The sequence below is a fragment of the Crotalus tigris genome, unplaced genomic scaffold, assembly GCF_016545835.1.
Source record: "Crotalus tigris isolate CLP2741 ecotype Arizona unplaced genomic scaffold, ASM1654583v1 scf7180000023617.9722795, whole genome shotgun sequence".
NCBI lineage: Eukaryota > Metazoa > Chordata > Lepidosauria > Squamata > Viperidae > Crotalus > Crotalus tigris.
The window spans coordinates 4,274,148-4,291,693 of NW_024100081.1; the positions used below are offsets into that span (position 1 = coordinate 4,274,148).

Sequence of the window (17,546 nt, forward strand, 5' to 3'; positions counted from 1 at the left end):
AATCAAGAAACATTGACCAAGTACACTATTGCCATCTAGGCAAATGTTAAAAACATAACAAGAATTACATGTTACAGTTTTTAAAAACATTTAAATAATAGATGAAGAAATAGATGAAGAAACAGAAATAGCAATGGTTCTCAACCTGGGGGGGGGGGGCATGAGTGTCCGTGAAGGCTTGAAGAAATGTTATGATTTAAATCTTGAGTTAAGTCTTGGGTGTCTGTGGCCATGGTCCATGGCCACAAAAGGTATTTAAAGGGAGTCCATGGTGAAGAAAAGATTGAGAACTAGTGGCCTAGAGACGTTTTAAGAATTTGCAATTCAGTATGTAAGGGATGAGGCAATTGATCCAATATTGAACAAAGAAATACACTATCTAGTTTGTAAACTCTGGAAAATCATTAGATAGTAGTGAAAAAAGCTATAGAAAATATCAACCAAATCTAACACTATCAAACTGGCTGAACCGATGTGGCAAGATTGGTGCACTCCAGGTTCCTTTGGTTTCACAACAGCATCTATTGGAAAACAGGCCTTCTTTGTAGCAGCACCTTCCTTCTGAAATGAGCCCCTCCCCCCCCGATTCAAATGGCCTTTACTCTTATTTGTGTTTCAAACACCCCTGAACACCTGGCCCTTTGTCCAGGCCATTTTTCTTTTTTCTTTGTTTTCCTCCGATTTTGCCATTTCTGCCACCTTTATTTTTATTTTGCATTTATTTATTTATGACTTTTTTTAACATAACTGAAACCGGTATTTTTATAGGTTTTATTAATTATTAATTTAGTATTCACATTTATTAATGTGAACCCAGACAACATGTTGTTTACTAAGCTTTAATGATTGTAATTTTTAGAGATTATTTATGAAATTTGTATTCCTCCTATAAGGTGACTCTGGGCCTTCTTTGTTAATTCCTTGTTTTTAAGTGAATTTGTAACCCACCCAGTCACTTGGAGTCAAGCAGCATACACATTTAATAAATTATTATTATTACTATGGTTGGCTGCATAGTCAGCCACATATTTAGACTGGATTTGGCATTTCTGTCCACCTATCAAGTCCTTCTCAAGGACTTGGATCTGCAGATGTTGTTGTTTAATAATATTAAAAGTATTGTCAAATATGTAAGCTGTTCCAAGTGAAGTTGCATTTTGCAATTGACTGATAGTGATTTTGTCAGTGCCGATGGAGTACAAGTGGTGCTCCAAATGTTTTGGAATTGCACCCCATCTTTGCTTTCTTTTGTCAAGTCATTCTAATGTTTTCTCCTGGTCTTTATATATTATTACTGGTATTGTGTTTTGTTGCCTAATAATCCCGTTGTTTAGATTGGATGTAACATTTTTATCCACTTATTGAGTCCTTCCTAAAGAGCTGAGATAGGCAGATGTCATTGTTTCATGGTGTTAAATGTATCGTTCCGTATTATCTGCCATCTTGTTGTCTCCTGGATTTTGCATCTGGATATGGTTTTCTGGTTCAATCAAATTCTCAAAATTTGAGGTATTCTCCCTTCTAAAATGGTAAATGAAATTGTGTGACACTCTTCTCCAATGAATAAACCTAAAAAATAAACACACAATGTACATGGTAACAATTACATTTTGATCTATATATCACTACCGCCTATTAGCTTGGGCAGACAAAATAAGAAATAAATGGCAGGATACAGATAAATCATGAGTGCTGCCAAAACTTTGCTTGGGGAAAACAGGGAGCAAAGTTTAAAATGGGTTTTGCCTGAATATGCCTCATTAGATTTTTAAAAATCTGTTAATCGCCCCACTCCCCTCCAAGTTAGTTGTAGGATATCCTACCTCCAAATCTGAGAATCCCTGGCATAGTGAAAGAGCTTGAGTCCAAGTCAAGATCATCTAACTTCAAAACAGTAAACACTATTGAAGGCAAGTCATGAATAGATTTAGGAATCCAAGGTCAAAATAAGGAATTGGCAGGCATTTTAGTAGATCTTTTAATTAAATTAATAGAATCTTTTTGATGTGGTGCTAGTTGAAATTTCATCATATTACTCAACATTGTACATATCATTCTGTATATGTTCTGAAGAAAATAGACTGAGTTGGGTGGACTGTTTTGACTTAGGAAATATGGGAAAGAATTATCAACATCAGATTAACATTCTAATGCCATTTTTTTAAAACAAAAATTTAGCTTGCAGCTCTGATTGGAATTTCCTTAATGCTGGTGACAGGATTAAAATTGGGGTATTACTTCCAGTCCCTTCCAAATGTAAGTTAAAGTGAAAATATGAATAACTTGGATATATAAATGTTGTGCTGGAAAGGAATATTGTTCTCTTTAGAAACCTAAGTCATCAGAATATACATTCATTCTATATCACTGGGGGATTTTTTTTTATGAGCTGCAAAATTCTTAAGATGTCAGATCCACTAGGTGGAACAGACCAGGAAATGTCCTAACTTTTAACTCCACAGTAAAATTAAAATTACTTTTATTGAATTTAACTATAATAACAAAATCTTGTTTGTATGATTGTACTGTATTTCCTCCTCTTTCGTATTGTTCAGTGAATTAAGGAGACATATGTCTGAGCTATTTCCAAATAGCTCATTGTTTTGGATTTAAAAAATGATTCATCCCTTTTAAATCTACTATAACTATCAATGGACCTTCTTGCTTCTCTCCCCTTGGCAGTCTTGGAAAACAGATTCGGTAAAGGTCCCATTGTCTGTAGAAATTATGCCTCTGTGGCTCAGATCACACTGAATCTAGGGAACTTGGTTTTCTATGTTTTTTACTGTTTTGTTATAAATTTATTCCAAAGCGAGAGAAAGGTTTCTTTGGCTGATGCTAAAAAATATACCTAGTCAAACAAATACAATTTATATTAATTGTATTAACTATATTAATTGTATCTGAGATTCCCATATTATCTACATAGCTGCTATCTAAAGTATCTGTTTTAGAGATACTGATAGATATTGGGAGTATACTAAGAGTATAAATGTTTATCTGTCTGAAACTTTCACTGAATTTGGTCTATGACCTTTATAAAGTTTTGTTTATGTGGTGGAAATTCCTATGCCTATTTACTAAATTTTAAAGTAAGATTTAATGGTTAATTACATAAATTTGTTGTGCATTTTTATTTTTATCCAAAGAACTCCCTTTTTATTACAGAAAAGATCGTTTATTTGTTCCACTGGTTAATTTTTCTCACTGTTAGGAAGTTTCTCCTTAATTCCAGGTTGCTCCTCTCCTTCATTAGCTTCCATCCTTTGGTTCTTGTCTTGCCTTCTGGTGCAATCAATTGCAAAAGGCAATGGAACAGCTTACATCCTACAACGATACCTTTAATATTATTAAATAACAGTATCTGCCTCTCCCTGATTCTTGAAAAGGACTCAGTAAGTGGATAAAAGATAAAATCCAGTCTAAAAATCTGGCTGACTATGCAATGAACTATTATAATAATATATGATTATGGTCCATCATACTCAGCCAGATGTTTAGATTGGATTTGGCATTTTTATCCACCTAGCATGTCCTTCCCAAGGATGTGGGATAGGAAGATATTGATGTCTGATGTATCATCACAGGATGTAAGTTGTTCCAAGTAAAACTGCTCTTTGCAATTATTACCAATGGTGACTGGAATCCTTGGAATGCTACCTAAAGGACTTCTTCAATATCTGAAAATATTGAATGTATAAAACCTGAACACCCTAATTTTACAAAAAAAAAATCCTGCCTAGAACTGTTTATATTCTTAGATGCCACCTGAATAAGTCTTAGGTTCTTGGTTAAGGCTTGAATTATTAAGTTTTCACAAGTCTTAACTGTGAATCTAATTGTAAATTACTCATTCATAATAATAATAATAATAATAATAATAATAATAATAATAATAATAATAATAATAATAATAATAGATGAAGGACTTCTTCAAGAACTTGGCACTTGGAGGTCACCTAATTCTGGAAAATTAGAATATGTAACTATAATGATAAGATCTAAATTTTTGCAAACATATATAACACCATGATTCTGCTAGCTAATCAAGCTGTTAACTTCTATGGAAATATTTTAATTGCTATTATACCATTTAGAATGTTATATATATTTGTATAATATCTAGAATTGGCAACAGTATCATTTTTTTATTTACCTAGGCTGTTCTGGCTGCCATTGTACTTGTCAACATGTTCCCATTTCTTGAAAAATTTATGGATGTCCCTTACCTGTGGAAACAAGATAAATATGACTTTGTAAGTTTTGCATGATCTATGCAACAATGCTAGGCAGTCAGATTAAACCAAATAGCAGATTAATTAGCATACCATTGGACAGAGCCAGTATGCTAAATACCCTGTAACTTGGAGTCAAGAGAATGGATTTGTGACAAAATTAGGTAAGATAATAGTGGTTAAATATACAGTTTTATAAAGACAGAAGTAGGAAGAAGAAAAGAAAAGAAAAACCTTTCAGGTGCCCCAGATTAGATCAAAATTGTGGCACCAAAGGTGAGCAGGTTAATTGGTTTTTCACTGTGTACTTTCTTCAATGATAAATATTTTAAGTATGTTTGTAGAGGATATTACAATATGTGTATTAATACTTAAAATTTATGTCTGAAATCTATCTGAAGATTCCAGCTTACTGAGACAGCTCTAGGCTCAATAGCTATTGGAAGATATATCCTTGATTTTTAAGTTAGTTGTTGACATTTTTGTATTTCAGTTAAGACCCATTGCATATTGCGACTGCAACACACAGTAGTTTAGACCAGTGGTTCTTAACCTGGGCGATATCGCCCCCCAGGGGGCGATTTCATTTTTCAGGGGGGCTATGGAACAAAAAGGGGCGACGTGGGGGCGAAGGAATGAAGAGGGGGCGATATAGGAGCGATGGAGCGAGAAGTTTTGGGGATACTTTTGAGACTTTTTCATACAGTGAATCGCTGTATATCTGTCATACAAAAACATCAGATCGCTCGCTAAATGTTCCTCCAGCTAGCTTCAGTACAGAACACCATACATATGTGAATACGCATTGCTTATCTTCATGCGTGTTGTGCAGCAGCCTCTACCCTTTTTATATTTCTTTTTGCGTCTTAAATTTCACTTGTAATTCAATCATTAAATATTACTGTTTTTCTTTTCGGGCATTTCCCTTTCTTGCAATTGAATTTTGTTTTCAGTGGTCATTACATTTAAGTGTCTTGAATAAATAAGATAATAATGAAATACATGTATCACGAAGTTTGGGAATAAAGTGATGGGTGGCACCAAAATTTTTCACACAGTTCAGATATGGGAAAAAGACTGGAAATAAATTATTTGCATTGATATGTCCTGATGACAATTTTAAAGAAAACAAAGCAAGTGTTTGCATAAACATTTCCTATGTTGTGATTGAGAGGTTATGTTGGGGGAGGGGGCGATGACAACTTTCTCATTGGCTCAAGGGGGGCGATTCGTTCAAAAAGGTTAGGAACCACTGGTTTAGACCACCGCAATATCATTGCAGCATTAATTTGAGCAGAATTTCTTCAACTTTTTGAATCTCCAGCCTTAGTTGTTAGCCTTGCTTAACAAGATAGCATCCCCATTGAGGAAGTTGATGGATCTCACAACTTCATGAGATCTACTTTATAGTTCTATTCATCATTGCCTTGACCAAAATACTCCAGTGATAGCAAAGAGCTATCTTAACAAAAACTGTCTCCATATCAGTCTCTTAGAAAGTGATACCTCCAAATAAATGAATTAGAACATTAGCTATGAGCAAAATGCTTTTTGCTTTTTACCACTAAGCTTTAACTTCACAAGTGACCATTGCTTATGCTGAAGCCACGGGAAATAAAATCCCAGAACCTCTTATATCCAACCTCTTATAAATACTCTCACAGAAATTGTGAGAGTATTTATTGTACAGAAAACACTATTCATCTAGCAGGAGAAACCAAGTTCTGGCTAATCAAAAGGACCCTGTGCCTCCATGTGAATGCTCTAGTCCCTGAGGCATGCTTTAGTGGAGCAGAACTGCAGTGGGAACTACTCCTTAAGAATATGTTCCCAATGGTGTCCATGAGACATCTTTCTTGAGAGTCACAAGGCTCCCTGCCCTATCTTAATTTTTTGATATTGCTTTAACTTTTAAAAATCAGACAATGGACATTTAGCATGGTATATTCTCATTAATATCTCTACATCTCACATAGAGTCCATAAAACATCTGGGCACAGTAGTACAATGCTCTGTTTAGAAATATGTTCACCTTCTGAGAGAAAAAAAAGATACAAACTTAAGTTCCAAAGCTATGATGCTTCCCGGGAGTGCTAGAGAGGTCAGGGTGAATAAGGAGAGTATTTTCCTTGGGCTATGTTTTGTAGATTTCCTTGCCTCTTTTTAAAATATGTATATAATTTGGCTTTTCTTAATGTGATACATACTGTATTTTGTTTGGAGCTGTCTATGTGTATTGTGGTACAAGTTATAATCCTTCTTAGAATAACTGTTACAGTTAAACTGCAAGGTCTTTATCATACCAACAAAGTATTTTGCTTTAGAGTTATGGGTATTTAAATTATGATTGCTAAATTATTAATAATAATGTTCCTGTTTTCATCTTTTAAAGGGAATTTGGATTGTGACCTTTCTAGTTGTCCTCTGCCTTGGTCTGGATATTGGCTTAGGAATTTCTTTGGGATTTGCCTTTTTTATAATAAGTGTCAGAGCGCACAGGTATTTCTCCTACCATATTGTTGTCCTACTCCACATGACAAGTTCTAATGTTAATGCTTTCTGATCCTTCTACTGTAAGCTGACTTGAACTTTAAGAAAAAATATTTGATGATAACAATAACTTAGTAACAAAACCAAATACTTAATGAAGTTTCCCCTCCATCATCAAGCAAATAATAATCTGCCATTTGTTGGAAATGTTTTAATTCTGGATCTCTTTTATCAGATGGAGTAATATTAGTTGCTCAGTGCCATTCCTGTCCCATTTTTTATCCAAATGATTTTAAGAGAGACCTCTTATATTGGTTTATATACTAACACATACTTCCTTGAAAATCTTGCATGTTTGAAAACGTATTTGAAAAACTGACATTAATAATTCAATATAATGACTTGATAGTAACTTATGTTAACATCTGATTTTGCTCTATAACACTAGGAAGTTGAGAAGATAGTATCCTTGGTTTTTTTCCCCCTGAATCCTTTCTTACATTTCATGCCCTTCTTCTAACACCTGTTCTTTCTTTCTCTCTCTCTGCTCTGTGGCTATATGAAAAATAGATGGAATTTATACCAAACATTACCCCAGAAATAATTAACATATTTGCTCTAAGCTATTTTATTTTATGTTAAAAGACCTTGCCTTCCCAAAAAATGTGTCCTGTATAATCCCATTTATATAAAACTAGAGCTGTAAAAGCTACACTGTGCTTGTATCTTTCTACCAAAGTTGTTAGGTGGGTTGCTTTAACTGCTGGATCCTTTCTGACTTGCTCACTATCGTCAGGACATTTGAGATGGAGCATTTTGCTTGATTAGATATTGTAAGAAACATCTGCCCCAAAATGCTGGCTTTCCCTTATCGTTTGCATTCTATGAAATTGAGAAATTAGAGAACAAATAAAAAGGAAACAGCATCTAAATAGGATGCTCAGACTCTCTTTCTTCAGCTGCCCTCTCTATAATGAACTCTGAACATATAATAAAACCTAAAACCTTATTCCAGGTGGTAATAAGAGACTCCTTTAACTGATGATTGCTGCCTTCCAGTGCTTTCCCTATATTTTCTTTTTCCAATATGTTCCTTTTTCATACCTAGAATTCTGGGTCTGTTGGGTAAATAAGTACATTTCTCATTAAAACATAACCCATATGTAAGTCTGTGTATTTCAGAACAGATACAGGTAGTCCTTGACTTACAATCATATCCAGAAAGCTGGTGGTAAGTCGTTACAGTCGTAAATTGAGGCACCCACATAACCAAAAGTAATTTTCCAGTCTTTTTTTGTGGTGGTTGTTAAGCAAACATAGTGGTTATTAAGCAAACCCATTCATATGAATGGGCATTTTTTTGCTGGAAACATTGCAGAAAGCATTGTGAATAGCCGTCACATCACTGCAGAACATTGCATGTCCAGAGGTTGTAATGTTGACCCTCCTGACATGTGATCACATGATTGGGAGGGGCAGCACAACCATTTATGAGGGCTGGAGATTGTTTACCGGCTATAATGCACCCATTCCATGGCTGTCAGAACTTTAAACAGTGATAAATGGCCAGTCGTAAATCCAGGACTATTTACACCAGTTTTGTTAAGTTTTGTTTTTCTGGTGTTTGGGCAGGAAGTTCCAATGTACTTTTAGTCCTGTTTTTCTAGAAGAAACTCTTGATCGAAAGAACAAAAAGTTCCTGTTTGGAAAGCTAGAAGGTGTTGGGGCTGATTGATGGCAGCCTATAACAAGAACCATTTACTGGGGGAACTTTGGAACAAAGTCTCATCTGTTAATGAGACTTTAAATTCCTCCCACTACCAGAATTCTATATTGTATTAAAAATATATGCTGCATTTTTATTATATATGCATCACTTGACAGACTTGAACACTGGGCCCTAGCCAATAAAATGCAATAGAGTGGTGAGAAAAATAAGGGTCTACACATAGGGGAGAAAAACCAAATGCACAGATATAAGAATAGGCAGTATCTGGCTTAACAGTAGCAACTGTAATCTAAGTGTTCTAGTAGACCACCATTTAAGTATGAGTCAGTAGTATCCTGCAGCTGCCAAAAAAAGTTAATGCAATCCTAGCTTACATCAACAGAGGGATAGTTTCAAGATCAAGTGAAGTAATATTGCACCGCTGACTCCACAGAACTTGCCAGGGCAGTCATACATGTATCTAATCCAGTTCCCAATTTCTACTCCATTCTCATTTGTTAGAATAATTAGCTGCAGGATTATTATACTTTGTGACAAATTACTGTACTTGGAACAAGTATCAAAACAGCATGTAGCAACAGGGGTACTAAGCAGTCCCATACATCATTGTTTGTCAAGTTTCTTGTACGATATGCAGATCTTTAAAAGAAATAATCAACACCAGTGAATGCTAATAACCTAATGCAGAATCTTTCAGTGTCAAACCAACAACAATATATTTTCTTTTCTGCAGTAGCAAGGCTTCTTTATATTTCATAAAATGAGCTTTTTTCATTAATATAGATATAAAAGTGAGAAATATAATACAAAGGAGTCTACACTTCATCTAGATGAGGATAACATTATATATATATACACACAATTTGTGTTTATCATTGTTTCTCCTTATTCTCTAAGAAAAATATTTTGGACATATTTCCAGGGCGAAATAGGTTGGCAAATTTTGATCCATTGGTTTTATTATATTTCTAAAGAGAAAATAGATCCAATTTATACCTTGTTTCAGAATGAAGATAATGACATTGGGTCAGATTCCAAACACAAATATTTATCGCAGATTCTCTGACTACAGTGAGGTAAGAGGAAGATAAAATATGTGCTTTTTTTTTTTGCTATTTTCCATCACCAGCATAGCAAGAGCTGACAGGTCCAGATAAATTAATTTCAGAAATGATTGTGTCAGGCTCACCCTGAGATAGTGATGAACATGATTAGAAACTATTTTAACTGCATTTCATCAAATGATACCCATAATACTTGACAGTCTCTGAGTGAGCAGGAAAAGTAGCTTAGAATTTACTGTATACCCAAGTGCATTGTAAATCTTTTGCACGATTTCAAGACAAGACATGGATTTCCTCTTATCTCCACAGTTCACAATGTTCACTTATGACAGATGTTTGTGTATATTCTCTGCATTCCAGCTCTGCCATTCAGATAAGTCCATCAAGCTAAGCTGGAGTTTTTTAGCCACTAACTGAGCCTTGACTCCTATTTTGTTAGGGCATTATATATAATTATCAGGATTATGAATGGTAAAGAAATGACAACTTTCATAAAGCAAAATTATTGGCATCCATACTGAAAAAACAGACTATAATTAACAGACTATAATTAATGGTTGTAATGTGCACAACTTCCCATCAACTTCTTAACCTAATATCAGCCATGAAAATATATTTTATGAATGCTAATTGTATTTGATTTATGCATTATCTAAGTGCTGTTTTATGTGCCTAAATGTACCTGGTATTAGATTATGTTAAAAGTGCAAATTGATTTTCTATACAAACTTCCATTTCAAGACTCAAGGTTGACTCAGCCTTCCACCCTTCCGATATAATGAGGACCCAGATTGTTGGGGATAATATGCTGATTCTGTAAACCACTTAGAGAGGGCTGTAAAGTACTGTGAAGTGGTATATAAGAAAAGTGCTATTGCTTTTGCTATTTCATTAGCAAATAATTTCAATAAAACTGTTAAAATAGTTACTTACTTAAATCTTAAAATACCTGTTAAGATACTTGTTAAAATATTATCTTTCTCTTTCTGTAATAAAATTCTATTAGAGAATTTCTAGAGTCAGCGGTTCATAATTTCATTGTTGTTTTTTCCCTAGCAGGGACAAGAGTGTTTCTGTGTGTTTGTGTATGGGTCTCTCTGTGTGTGTTTCCAAGCACATATCCTTAGTCAAATTGCCCTCTTGTACCTTCAAGAAGGAGATAATAAGATAATATCCATTATGTTCAATAATCAAATAAAAAAGCTTGAGAATACACACTATTGGTTGAAATTCCAAAAAACATCCACACCATTTGGTAATATTTTGAAAAGGCTCTGCATCTAAAGAGGTTTATTTTGTTTGTTTTTTAGGCCATAGAGATTCAGGGTGTGAAAATATTCCAGTGCTGTGCTTCTATCTCATTTGCAAACATGAAACATTTCAAAAAGTACATTTTGAGAAAGGTAAATTATCCACTTCCAATGAAGTAGCTCGGAAGCTCTGCACACCCAAAAACAGCAGTCTAACCATCTCTCTGTTTCAGATGGATATGAAGGCAGTGCCTCTGGATGAAAATGAGATACGAGCCTTGACCTCAATCAGTATGTCCAGTATGACAGGACAGAACAAAGACTTAAACTGCGCCTGTATTTGTGATCCACCTGAGCCGATACCCAGGGTCAGAGGCATTTCTTTGTGTGCATGTACATGTTTATTCAAAACCTTTATTGATTCTTAGATAAACAGCATTAACAAAAATGCTTTCAACTTTCTTACATTTTCTTACACATACAGCCTTCAGCCATAGGCTGTAAAATAGTTTTTTTTAATTTATTTACTTATCAAATTTGTATAGCTGCCCATGTCACAAAAAGTGACCGTGGGTGGTGTACAAGTCAAATAAAGCAGCAAATATAAAACAATAGGTATAAATTCTAACAATCCACATTAAAAAGATAAATAGTATAAAAACAAATATACAAACTTTAAAAAAGGAGCGAGAATAAAATGGTCACCCCAGCGATGGAGCCATCTAACCATATCTCCAGTTCCCTAGGAATCCCAAACCTGATAACATGACCAGGTCTTTAGGGACTTATAGAATGTCAAAAGGGATGGAGCTAATCTAATACAATCTTGGGAAGAACAACCATAAGTCGAGTGCAACAGTAGGGAAGGCGCATCTCCTGGGATCCACTAAAGGTAGGTCCCTAGCTGATGATACCCGCAGCAGTTCTTCTCTGCCAGATCTAGTGGGGTAGGTTGATATAACTGGGGAGATGTGGTTCCTCAGATAAGCTGGTCCCATGCCACGAAGAGCTTTAAAATTTAAAATCAGCCCCTTGATTTGGATCTGGAAGCAAACCGGCAACCAATGCAGCTCATGAGACAGAGGCATAAGATGTGCTATTCTAGGAGTGCAATAATTGTCCCTGGTGCTACATTCTCTACTAGCTGAAGCTTTTGGATACTCTTCAAAGGCAGCCCCATATAAAGTACACTGCAGTAGCCCAATCTGGAGGTGACTAGGTCATGAATAATGTAAGTAGTAGAATGAGCTGGAGAAGTCTGAAGTCTGTAAGCAGGGCCTGCCAATCCAGGAACAGGTACAACTGGTGCACAAGATGATGCAATATATGCCAGGTTGACTCTTTTATCAACAATCAAACCATGGATGAGGAAGGCCTTAATACAGACCAACGTGGTATTCAGTACCAGTAGCCAGAGGCCAGGCCGCTGACAGTCCACTGATAGGGCATTAGGATTGAGATCAAAGACCTGAGTTGCAGAAGGCAGCTGTCCCTGAGGGCAGCTCCACCATATCTCCTCCTGACCAATACCACCATAATGTTATGGCTTAACACCTCCCCAATCCCCAATAATAGCCCCATCCTCTAAAACAAGGCCCTGAAGACCTGGGACTGGGAACCCCCCAGTATCCTCACCACACACCCCTGGAAAGAGAAGTTGGGACTCTAGCATTTTAGTACCAACTGCTCTAAGCACCAATAGGGCACCCAATCCTTCTCTTCCCCTCTCCCCCCATACATGTTAAAACAATTCAAACAGAGCACATTCAAACCCCCAACTAATTCTGACCCTCTTTTCCTCCTTCCCTCCATCTATGTAGGGAATACGAAAAATGAATTTAGCCTACTTTTTCCTCCATATAATAACTCATACGTTGCCTAAAGTGTGATTTTGCTAATGATCTCCAAAGCAAACCTACCACTTTTCCATGGTATGTGGAATGTGAAAGGAAGATCATAACTTTAGTAGTCTGGCAGGGATGGACCAGCAAGCAAAAGACCTTCCCTGCCCACTTCTAAAAATTATTTCTCAGTAGAATGGAATTAGTATGAATCACTCAATGGCTCCTGTAAATTCTTTCTCCAATCAGGAACATAATAGTAGTAGTAGTAGTAGTAGTAGTAGTAGTAGTAGTAGTAGTAGTAGTAGTAATGATGATGATGATGATGGAAGGGACCTTGGAGGTCATCTAATCCAACCCCCTTCTCAGGCAGGAAACCCTATATCATTTCGGACAAATGGCTGTCCAGTCTCTTCGTAAAAACTTCCAGTGTTGGAGCATTCACTGCTTCTGGAGGCAGGTTGTTCCACTGGTTAATTGTTCTAACTGTCAGGAAGTTTCTCCTTAGTTCTAGGTTGCTTTTCTCCTTGATTAGTTTCCATCCGTTGCTTCTTGTCCTGCCTTCAGGTGCTTTGGAAAATAGCTTGACTCCCTCTTCTTTGTGGCAGCCCCTGAGATATTGGAATACTGCCATCATGCTCCCCCTCGTCCTTCTCTTCATTAAACCAGACATACCCAATTCCAGCAACCGTTCCTTATATGTTTTAGCCTCCAGTCTCCTAATCATCTTTGTTGCTCTTCTCTATACTCTTTCTAGAGTCTCAACATCTTTTTTACATCGTGGTGATCCAAACTGGATGCAGTATTCCAAGTGTGGCCTTACCAAGGAATTGTAAAGTGGTATTAACACTTCACATGATCTTGGCATGACAGAGGACTGGAAAGACTTCAATTAATCCTTCCCATCTTACCCCTTACTATTTCACTTTTTTTCCCTTAACCTTCCTGTCACCAAAATTTCTTTTTGGTGATAAGGAAGCCTCCCCAAAATTAAGACCCTTTCTCCAATATCTAAGGGAGAACTCTGAGAATTCTTGTAAGTGAAATGATAAATATGACATTAAATTGAGAGTGGCCCAAAGTTTAAGCATATGAAAATGATGAGTCTGTAAAGAGCAATAGGAAATATAAAATAGCTTTCAGTGTCACCCTATTCGCTTCTAGAATTTCTATCTCTCTTGAATTCTAGGTACCCTATAGAGAGAAACTTCTAAAGCGAGTTCATATTGCTAATGAATCATTCTCTGCTTCTTCTTTGGCCTTGGTACGCTGGACAAGAGACCCTTCTGATATACAATACTTCCAATCTCCAGCAAGAGAAAGGGCATATAGCTTTGCAAAGAGGGAGCCAGATCTGAATAAAATGTGGTTTTCATCAGACCCTCGTTTAACAAGGTCTACAACTCAGTTGTATACACTGGACTCAGAGGATGTAATGCATAGGATTCACACTATTGTTTTAGACTTTAGCATGGTGCACTTTGTTGATTTACAAGCTTCTTGTTTATTACGGGAGGTAAGTCTGTTGTATTGTTTTATAATTTCATTAATCTAAAACTTTGATTTTCATTAATTGCTTACTACTATTATAAAGGTAAAAAACTATTATAGCTTAAGCAAAAAGCATTCATCTGAGATTAAAAGAAAAAGGAAATTAATATAGATATATACATATAACAGGAAAACATAAATCAGAGTGTTTCTTTCTTCTTGTTGTGGTTATTTTTATAAACCTGGTTTTCAACATTAGCCAACCTTCTGACATGAATTTCAATTGGTTTATTTTCTCTACAAAATAGAAGCCTCACAGTGGAATGAATTTTCCTGTTTAGATATCACAGAGTATAAAATTCTGGCCGTAATACTCATGTCAGCATAAAGCAAAAGTTGTGATACATTTCATGCAGGAAGCACACAGTACAGTTTATCCAAATATGAGTACAGATGTGTACCTAATATATAATTTGAGTAGCTAATCCAGGACAGATCTACATTGATTCCTTTTTGATTAGAAAAATATATGACCTTGATTGAGTGTTATTTACCTCATCAATAACCCAATACACCATAGGAAATCAACCACAGGAACATCCAATTCCTTCTACTAGCTAGACTGGTTATGAAGCCAGTCACCTTCACCACATAGATCTGCCTCAAGTTTTCATGAAAAATATATTTGCTTTTTAAAGACATACTGTTAAGCAAACATTTTCACCATTTTACCCACACTACTTCTATTTGAACTGTCAGTAGAGTTACATGGATATTTAGTAATCAACTGCTGTATTTTACTATCAATAAATATTAATAATTTAATATGAGGGGTTGGGCTGTTATTATGAGATAAGCTGTCCTGAGATATATTTGCCAAGTGAACTAGGTTATAGCAAAAACATATTTGCCTTAGAAATGTAAGATAGATGCATTATTTCTGGACATCCCATACATGACATTGTTTACCAAAGAGAGATAAGAATTTATATAACTCCCCCAATTATAAAGGGCACAACGTAACCAGATTTTTGAGCTGATAATCTGCAAAAGAAAAATCCCAGCCATAGGGCTATGCTAATTGGGAACTCTAACAGACTTGGTCCCTATTATCAGCTTGGAAAAGCTCTGTTATCAAACTGTTTCAGTCTGAAAGTCAAATGATTAATAATTATCATATAATGGCTTCCTTTTATAGCTCTGTCATATCTTTCAGAACATTGGAATCTCAATCCTGATAGCTGCCTGCCATTGTGAGTATAGGCATATTAATTCCCTATATGCAGCATTTGTGGCTATAGCGTGAACTGTAAAATAAATAAATAAATCCCTCTTTTTTAAAAAAAATCATACAACTGCATGTAATATTTCTGCCTTTTTATCTCACAGCCACTGTAATAAAAACTTTTGAAAATCGTGATTTCTTTGACCAATGTGTTACTAAAGCCCGGTTCTTTCCTACTCTTCATGATGCCATACTCTTTGCTGTGGAGCCCACTCTTTTGGAAGAGATTGTTCCGGTGGAAACCCAAAATGCAGCTCCTGAGGACATGATGGCAGAAGTACATTTAGATGATGAAAAGGTATAATGAAGGTTCATGATAAATGTACCATATGATTAATACTGAAAAGCCTTTGTTTATGAGCTATTGCTGTATTATACTTACAAGGGGCATCTTGGAGTAGTCACAGCACAGATGATTTGCAATTATTTTTAGTTCATCCCTAGGATTCTGCTGAGCACTTATGATTCATGACTCAGATTTCTTCCTGTCATTTACATAATCTTTTTCAAGGTTCTCTCTACCCCTAGATTAAATATGTCAATGATGATGATTATAGTTCTTATCTTCCTGCTGCCAGTCCAGTACGACACTCGTGTTTCTAGAAAAAACACAATGCACCTAGGAAAAGCCAATAAAAATTCTCCAACGAGAATCTTCCATGGACTTCCATACAGCTGAGATGGTCCCTTTTAAGCTAAATGTACAGAGCAGGATTGCTTGTGCTAATTTTGCCAATCGGCTGATTTTGCTAGCCTCCCTCTGAGGGTTGCACATTCCATGAAACACTTATACAGTAAAGGGATACCCATATACAGTATACAACCCTGATTATTTAATACTTCTAAAGCAGAGGTCCCTAACCAGAAACCAGGCCATGCAGCTGGAGGTGAGCGGTGGGCGAACAAACAAAATTGAAACCATCCCTCCCCCCAGTTCATGGACAAATTGTCTTCCATGAAACAGGTTCCTGGTGCCAAAAAGGTTGGAGACCGCTGTTCTGTAGCATCTACATCAGTGGTTCTCAACCTGTGGGTCAGGACCCCATTTGGGGTCGAACGACCATTTCCCGGGGGTCGCCAAACAAGGCTGTCCGCCATTTTTTCCCCTTTTCTTTGGCCACGCCCCTGGCACCCAGTGATGTATACATGGTTGGGGGTCACCACAACATGGGGAACTATATTATGGGGTCGCGGGATTAGAAAGGTTGAGAACCACTGATCTACATGAATGCAGCTACATAGATCCTGGTAACATTCAATTTAGTGGATAAGAAACATGGATATGTGAGAGTGTGTATCGGTGCATCTGTGTGAATTTCTGTATATGTAGGCATTATATATTTGTGGATCTTTCAGGATATAAGAAGTTACCACTCTGGGAGAAGTAAGCAATCAGAGAGAAGGAGTCAGCAGTCCAATGGGATCAGAGATGCCCCCACACCCAAAACTGTTCCAAGTGAAACGTACATTGAAGAGCCCATATCTGATCTTTTCCGCACATTTTCTCTCCAGAGTGACTTAGAGGGTACATCTCATCACCCTGTTGAAACATCTCCCCTTGAGGACAATGAAGATGATCAAGAATGGGAAGGAAAGTGGAATTATTCCAGAGATGTGTAAATTATGAGATCTATTCAAATTAGCTAAATAAACAATAGCAAAAATATAATGTAGTTAATCTGGACTATGTCTTCTTCCTCCCAGTCCCCTGGGAGCAATATCCTAGGTTAAATGGTTAGCCCCTTTTTTTGTTGACATTATTGCAAAGTGATGTGACATTTATATAACCAATAAATTGAGAGAAAGAATATATATTTTTTAAAAAAGTACATTTTGATTAGAATGACATTTACTATAAAGCTATAAATATGAAAATCATTTATTAATGTATTCTCAGAGGTTGTTTTTTTTTTTACTATGTATGCTTTCTATCTTCCCAAAAGAAATTTCTTACTTAACTGCATATGGTTTACAGTTTTAATACTTTAAATAATAGATTTTGGATGTATAAATGCTGCCATATTTTAGACTCCAAGTTTAGATACCTGGTGTCTGATACCTGGTGAGAGAGGGCAGTGTAACTTTGCTACTCCATTCCAACTCTACAGCTATCCACAAAAAATCCTTCAAGGTGCTGCTAGCTGCAAAAATAAAAATAGAT

At 36.1% G+C, this 17,546-nt stretch overlaps 1 protein-coding gene across 1 annotated transcript in view; it reads left to right on the forward strand.

Annotated features, from left to right (window-relative positions):
- Positions 1-17,005, forward strand: part of SLC26A8 (solute carrier family 26 member 8) — a 42,029-nt gene extending 25,024 nt beyond the window's left edge. Inside the window, exons 11-20 of the mRNA XM_039319942.1 lie at positions 2,179-2,256; positions 4,161-4,256; positions 6,628-6,734; positions 9,461-9,530; positions 10,829-10,921; positions 11,002-11,136; positions 13,799-14,125; positions 15,299-15,353; positions 15,490-15,683; positions 16,742-17,005. Of these exons, the coding sequence (XP_039175876.1) occupies positions 2,179-2,256; positions 4,161-4,256; positions 6,628-6,734; positions 9,461-9,530; positions 10,829-10,921; positions 11,002-11,136; positions 13,799-14,125; positions 15,299-15,353; positions 15,490-15,683; positions 16,742-17,005 (1,419 nt within the window). The remainder of the gene's footprint in view (positions 1-2,178; positions 2,257-4,160; positions 4,257-6,627; positions 6,735-9,460; positions 9,531-10,828; positions 10,922-11,001; positions 11,137-13,798; positions 14,126-15,298; positions 15,354-15,489; positions 15,684-16,741) is intronic.
- Positions 17,006-17,546: the final 541 nt, after the last annotated feature.